This window comes from Notolepis coatsorum, assembly GCF_963971535.1.
Source record: "Notolepis coatsorum genome assembly, chromosome: 15".
Classification (NCBI taxonomy): domain Eukaryota; kingdom Metazoa; phylum Chordata; class Actinopteri; order Aulopiformes; family Paralepididae; genus Notolepis; species Notolepis coatsorum.
The window spans coordinates 12,392,275-12,399,774 of record NC_140179.1 but is presented as its reverse complement, the minus strand read 5'-3'; the positions used below and the strand labels follow the sequence as shown (position 1 = coordinate 12,399,774).

Here is a 7,500-nt window from a genome sequence, read left to right as displayed (position 1 = left end):
ACTGCTGCCTGGGCGCAGTGATTTCATCACCTCAAAAGCCCAGTTTTTCTTGGTCTAGTGGTGAGTGTACCTGTCTGTCTCCCACCCCAAGCGTTGTTAGTTTGACTCCTGGTTGTTGCGGTCTTCTTTTGGACTTTTCCACCGATAAGAAACATAAATATCTGACTTTTATACAGTAAATATATATAACATAACGTACATTATGCACCCTTTTTTTTCCTGTGGTGGAGATTAGTACTTTGTTTACGTTCTGATGAGACTGTGTTGTAAAGACACACAAACACACACAAAGACGCAAGACAACTAAATCCCTGACTTAACCTTTGAACTTAGAGTAGCTCAGTTTGCTCATGCAGAAGCAGATGTGTGGAGAGAGTGCGCTTTCCACCGGCTGCCCGGGCGGCGTCTATGCTTTTACCAACGCGTTCGTGTTTCCGGGTTCCCGCTTTGCGCTCTGATTGGCCACTGACCTACGCTAGTACGCCCCCCTCCTAGCTGCTAGGGTGAAGGGACTTGGCTTGGCTGGGAGGCTGGTGGTGGAGGGAGAGGGAGGAGGCGTGGGCTGTCATCTTTCAAATATATTTGTAGCTAAAGAATTATATTTGATTTATTAGCCTATTCGTAATAATTCGTTATTAGCCTAGCTAACTCCGTATTATCTTGAGCTGTGTTGAAGCGCTGAGGACACAGACCGAGCTCTGCGCTCATTATTATTATTATCATGGCGGAGAGAACAAAACGAAAGTCTGGGTACACTTTACGAAAGTCGATGCCAACAACGCACGTTGCCACAAGTGCAATAAAACATTTGCAAGTATGGGTGGCAATACAAGCAATTTGTCAAAACATCTGTTGTCAAAACATAACATTAGTCTCCAGAAATGCACCGTTTTCTACTGCTTTGCTCGCAGTGTTCCATCTCCATGCACGTCCACTGCAGGTAAGCCAAGACAATACAGAGTTTTATGAGGGGGACTTAATATGTCCCCCTCAATATTGAGAAGAGGTGAATTTGCCCCCTCAAGACATATAACCAATGGTTGAACCAAACCTACGGCCTTGGAATGCGGATATCTATATTGTCTAGAATCCCATCAAGATTTGTTGTCACAGAAATATCAGTTGAATCAAAGTAATATGCAAATTAAGTTACATTTGTTTTAGGGGAACTGGAACACCTGTGTTAACCTTTCACTACCGCACTACAGAAGGTTAACCTTTCACTACCACACTACAGAAGGTTAACCTTTCACTACCACACTACAGAAGGTTAACCCTTTCACTACCACACTACAGACGGTTAACCTTTCACTACCACACTACAGAAGGTTAACCCTTTCACTACCACACTACAGAAGGTTAACCTTTCACTACCACACTACAGAAGGTTAACCCTTTCACTACCACACTACAGACGGTTAACCTTTCACTACCACACTACAGAAGGTTAACCCTTTCACTACCACACTACAGAAGGTTAACCTTTCACTACCACACTACAGAAGGTTAACCCTTTCACTACCACACTACAGAAGGTTAACCCTTTCACTACCACACGACAGAAGGTTAACCTTTCACTACCACACTACAGAAGGTTAACCTTTCACTGCCACACTACAGACGGTTAAACCTTTCACTACCACACTACAGAAGGTAGTGAAAGGGTTAACCTGCTGTAGTGTGGTAGTGAAAGGGTTAACCTTATTTATTGTCGCAGCGAAAGGGTTAACCCTTTAGTAGTGTGGTAGTGAAAGGGTTAACCATCTGTCATGTGGCAGTGAAAGGGTTAACCTTCTGTATTGTCTCAGTGAAATGGTTAACCCTTTGGTAGTGTGGTAGTGAAAGGGTTAAATAAAGTGTTTTTTCTTCTTCTTTTTTCTTTTTACATATAGCCTACAGTAGTTCCTCGTGAGTTCCTAGGTATTGTACCCACTAAAGTAAAGTGTTACCGTATTTCTCCTTGTAAACCGTCACTAACTTGAACACTGATGACAAATTCTATTTATGTACCTGCTGGTACACTATTGTTTAGAATGTCGGACATGGCTTACCTACTACTGGCATGTTTTAAAGCTAGAGGTTATATAGGCCAGGTCAAGATTTTCCATATTACTAATGTCAAAAAGCACTGATACTATCGTCAAAGGGGCACTTCACCCAAAAAAAATAATGCTGATTTATTTTATACACTAATCTCACGCACATCCAAATACTCTAAACGGTTTTGCACACAATTTCATTTAGTTTGACAGTTATTGAGAATACATTTGTTTCAATATGGCCACCAGTGATCAGGGAGATTGAATCCTTGTGTTACAGCTCAATGAAATGACAAGGTCCCTATAAAACAGGGTATCTTTTCATCTACATAATTTCATGGAGCTGTAATCAACACAAAACAAAGATACAATGTCTCCGATGACATCACTGGTGGCCATATTTTAACTAATTTACTCTCAATAACTGCCAAACTCAATGAATGCGTGCAAAGCTGATTGGAGTTTTTGGACGTGTGTGGGATTATGTGCAAAATAAATCAGCATTGTTCTTTTCATGGCAAAGTGCCACTTTAACCAGCTGATTTGAAACATGAGCCATCTTGAATTCCTGCTCCTCGACCCGGCCTCTCAACTTCCTAGCTCTGTGACTCCTAGCTCCGCCCACGGAGAGTCAGATGAGGGCAGCGCCTGTGATTGGCTCCATGCCATGCCTGCCACTGCCATGCGGCTCCACTCCATGCTACAACACACAGACAACATTTACCATGGGAGCACCCCAACTGGGGGGAGCTACCTGAGGGGGGGCTGCCATCGAGAGATCTGAGAGAGGGAGAGAGAGGGGGGGAGGAGAGAGAGAGAGAGAGAGAGAGAGAGAGAGAGAGCGAGAGAGAGAGAGAGAGAGAGAGAGAGAGAGATCATGGTCACAATTTTATTATCATTTAGAATAACAGATATAGCTGGATATTGGGATTGATATTGGGGGACACCTTCATACAACCCATATAGCTCTGTATGATAGCTATATACTGGCATATATTCCTTTTTACATATCTGTAGATACTGTATCTGTGAGGATTGGTTCATTCCCCGCCACACGCTTCTTAAGGTACTGTGATGATTGGTCCATTCCCCGCCACACGCTTCAGGAGCGATTATCAATTCCATCACGCACCTGTTGTAGTTTGTAATTAGCGCTCCAGAGGCTTCATATACTCGGACCTCCTTTCAATCGTGGTCAGGTCGTTTTGAATACTACTGCTTCTGCCTGCTTCCCCCCCGTTGTTGTGCCTCGTCTACTTTCCCTCCAGGACATTTTTGGATTGCCGCTGGTGAATATCTTGATCCTCCGTTTGGAGCTGCGCCTCGTTGCCCGCTTTACGCGCTTGCGCTTTGGTGAGTTTTGGAACCAAACCCTTTTTGGATTATCTGTTTTGTGTGTTGGGATAACACTGAAGAGTATCGTTTTTGTTTGCACTGGACTCAGCTAAATTGTGTGTTTTGGATAACACTGAAGAGTATCGTTTTTTGTTTGCACTGGACTCAGCTAAATTGTGTGTTTTGGATAACACTGAAGAGTATCGTTTTTGTTTGCACTGGACTCAGCTAAATTGTGTGTTTTGGATAGACACTGAAGAAGTACCGTTTTGTTTTGTTCTGGACTCAGCTAAGGGAGGACTGAACTGCACTGCCTCTGTGTACTGTTGGACTGTTGTTGATCTCTCTCTCTCTCTCCGTTTCCACTCCGAGTTGGAGCTGAGAGTATCTGCAGAGCCGCAACGGCGTCAACGCCGATTCCCCACCTCTAACACCGGGAGGATCTGCAGAGCCGCAGATAACTCTGCCGAAGGCAGTCTCCTTTTTTGTCGTTCAGAATTGTTACTTGACTCTTTTTGATTCTGTAAATAAATACGCCCCATTTGGCTAACTCTGAACTACCTGTCTGTGCCGTGCTGTTGAGGTCGGTTTGAAACCCTAACAGTATCTGCATCTGTACATATCCCTTGCCAACTCTTACTAGTTACACTGCTGGCCAGTATGACTACTACCATAGTGTCGTTATACCTGTATCACTGTACATATTAATACATACAACTCTGGACATACATCTGATTAGCACTATTACTCAGTAGTACTAATTTATATATTTTATACCTAGTTTAATCACCTGTACATTATGCACTTTACTGTTACATTTGCACTCTGGTTGGATGCCAAACTTCTGTTTGTTGTACTGTACTTGTGCTGTATAATGACAATACGTTTGAATCTAATCTAATGTTAAGATAAATGAATGACATTGATCAAAATATTGGATCAAACCATATCTACAGCTATGTTATGTTGACTTATGAGTGAAAGGGTTAATGAATGCTTACTGCTAGCCATGGTCGCCATGGTGACATCCAGGTCTCCACCCTGTGGGGTCACGGCAGGCTTCATCACATCCCCTAGTCCATCAAACACTACAGGAGGAGGAGGAGAAGAAGAAGAAGAAGAAGAAGAAGAAGAAGAAGAAGAAGAAGAAGAAGAAGAAGAAGAAGAAGAAGAAGAAGAAGAAGAAGAAGAAGAAGAAGAAGAAGAAGAAGAAGAAGAAGAAGAAGAAGAAGAGGAGGAGGAGAGGAGGAGGAGAGGAGGAGGAGAAAGATGGAGGCGGGAGAGAGCAGGAGGAGGACGAGGGAGAGGAGGAGGAGGAGGAGGAGGAGGAGGGAGAAGAAGAAGGAGGAGGAGGAAGAGGAAGAGGAAGAAGGAGGAGGAAGAAGAAGAAGAAGAGGAGGGAGAGGAAGAGGAGAGGAGGAGGAGGAGGAAGAGGGAGGCGGGAGAGCAGGAGGAGGACGAGGGGGGGAGAGAGAGAGGAGGAGGAGGGAGAGGAGGAGGGGAGAGAAGAGGAGGAGGAGGAGGGGGGAGAGAGAGAGAGGAGGAAGAAGAAGAAGAAGAAGAAGAAGAAGAAGAAGAAGAAGAAGAAGAAGAAGAAGAAGAAGAAGGAGGAGGCCAGGGAAGAGGGAGGGGGGGACAGATAACAAGGAGATAGACAGGTAGGCAGAGACAGAGAGAGAGAGAGAGAGAGAGAGAGAGAGAGAGAGAGAGAGAGAGAGACAGGCAGGCAGAGAGAGAGAGAGAGAGAGGTTAGTGTCTAGTAGGCAGGGCTTGACATTAACACCCGTCACCCGTCGTAGAATTGGGCAGTGGCGTGTCACTCTGTCACTCTTACCAGCCACTTTGGCAGGTAGACCGTGCAGCATCAGCGTTTTAGAGTCGTAGTGAAGTCTCGCTCTCTCTCTCTCTCTCTCTCTCTCTCTCTCTCTCTCTCTCTCTCTCTCTCTCTCTATCTCTCTATCTCTCTCACTCTCTCTCTCTCTCTCTCTCTCTCTCTCTCTCTCTCTCTCTCTCTCTCTCTCTCTCACACATACAGCCAATCGATGTTGCTCACTGCTAATCCTGTTCAAGTTAGCATTGGATTATAAAAGTTACTTAGATTTAGATTCTTTAATTAATGACCACCCAGCCAGGCTGGTGGAATTAGTTTTCAGTGCAGTTACAGCATTGTTCCAACATAGAACATATAACATCACTTACAATTAGGGATGCTCGATATTGGCTTTTTTACCCGATACCGATATACCGATATTGTCCAACTCTTAATTTCCGATACCGATATCAACCTATATCAACCGATACCGATATATGCAGGGTTGAAAGCCACTCACGAGATTTCTCGGATTTTTCTTTTTTTTAGCGATCTGAAATCATATTGCATCACGCGAGCCTACCCTAGTATACACGAGCACCGCCGGCGATCATATGTGGAAAAAAGCGGCCCCTATCGTCTCCCAGATGACATAAGGGATTTTGGAATGGACTCAATGAAAATGGATGGGGAAAAAAATCCGGTACTCCACATTTTCCAGTCCACTGATCCAGCCGGGGTTACCACAGTTCATTCTGGAGCCTCTGAGACGCGCGGAATCATGTACTGCACTCTACACACGGTGGATCTATACACTTATCGATTTTTTCGAATGGTGATCAGGAATTGGAATATACCAGTTGGATACCATCTGATGTCAGGTAAGGAATCTATGTTATCAGTGTTAGGATAATCAGACTAATTTTGATGAAGTTATAAGCTGTTTTGTGAAATGGGCTCTTTCGGTTTCACTGTAAAAGTCCAAGAGGAAATCAACGCGGCGATTATCCGTGCGCGGCCCGAATGTGCTTGCGTGCACGTATAATATTGATCATCTAGCGTTTATTTGAAAACAATTCATAAATAGGCAGACGAATATCAACGTTGTGGAATATTCCACTAAAAGACGATTTTCATAGAATGGTCCAGAATGAACTGTTTTTTATCTCAAAACGGGTGCTTTTCTAACTGCTCTAAAACGGAAATGACGCGATAAAAAACCAATCTGCCTTGACAGCACTGACTGGAAAATAGTCTTTGATAAGCAGATTAGACACATAGCCATAATTTAAAACATAGATTAGGCGATATTAACGTTAACATTGAAGTGGATGGTGGCATCAAGGGGGTAAAAAGGAAAACCCGGCGTGGCACTCAAAGTGTTAACATTACATATCTCTTGTTGTGGAATTAACACAACATTATGCATACTTTTGACAATAAATAAAATCAGAATTTGTTCTTACTTGCTTGCCTGGGTAAATAAAGGTTATAGAAATGTTAAAAAATATATAAAAATTTAAAAAGACTATTGAAAACCGATACCGATATTTTCCGATATCACATTTTAATGCCGATATCGGCCGATAATATCGGACATCCCTACTTACAATACATACATACTACATGCAGTTAAATACATAGATACATAATTACAAAGACCACAATATCAGAGTTTATGTTGATGTCCATAGCAACAGAGGTAGGGGGGGGGGGGGGGGGGGGGCTACAGGGAGTTCAGTGTCCGTATGGCAGTGGGGGAAAAAGCTGTTTTTAAAGCGGGATGTTTTGGTGGTCAGGGATCTGTAGCGCCTCCCGGAGGGCAGCAGCTGGAAGATGTGGTGGTGTGCTGGGTGAGTGGGGGTCAGAGATAATTATGCTTGCTCTTCTTATTGTGCTTTTCACTAATGCAATTGCATTTTATGTAGGTATTTTGTATTTGTATTTATTGGTTTAAAATACAGAGACAGTGCATATTAAGGAACATTTGACTGTAAATATGCCAGTTTAGCCAAGTTGGCTAATTTTCAACTGTAGTCTCTGGGGCAGGTGCCATGAGCACAACAATAATTAAAACATAGTACAATAATTAAAACACAGTAGGAATCAGTATAGGTTACAATACACTAAAATACATACAAATAAATACATTAAAATACAACCCCTCAGTTAAAATGGTCGCACACTTGACCATCTCTCAACCATGATTTTAAGTCAGTTTTAAATGAGATGTAACTTTGATGCTCCCTGAGCCGTGTTGGCAGACTGTTCCAGGTGTGGGCTTCTCTCACGGAAAAGGCTGTCTGACTAAAAGCA

General features: G+C 43.2%; 1 protein-coding gene across 1 annotated transcript in view; it reads right to left on the bottom strand.

Moving 5' to 3' along the window:
• The window catches only part of LOC311241670 (clathrin coat assembly protein AP180), a gene marked incomplete at its 5' end in the record, with an annotated part of 113,513 nt that overhangs the window by 2,902 nt on the left and 103,111 nt on the right, over positions 1–7,500 (bottom strand). Inside the window, 2 exons of the mRNA XM_084330547.1 lie at positions 2,794–2,819; positions 4,376–4,462. Coding sequence (XP_084186673.1) covers positions 2,794–2,819; positions 4,376–4,462 — 113 coding nt within the window. The remainder of the gene's footprint in view (positions 1–2,793; positions 2,820–4,375; positions 4,463–7,500) is intronic.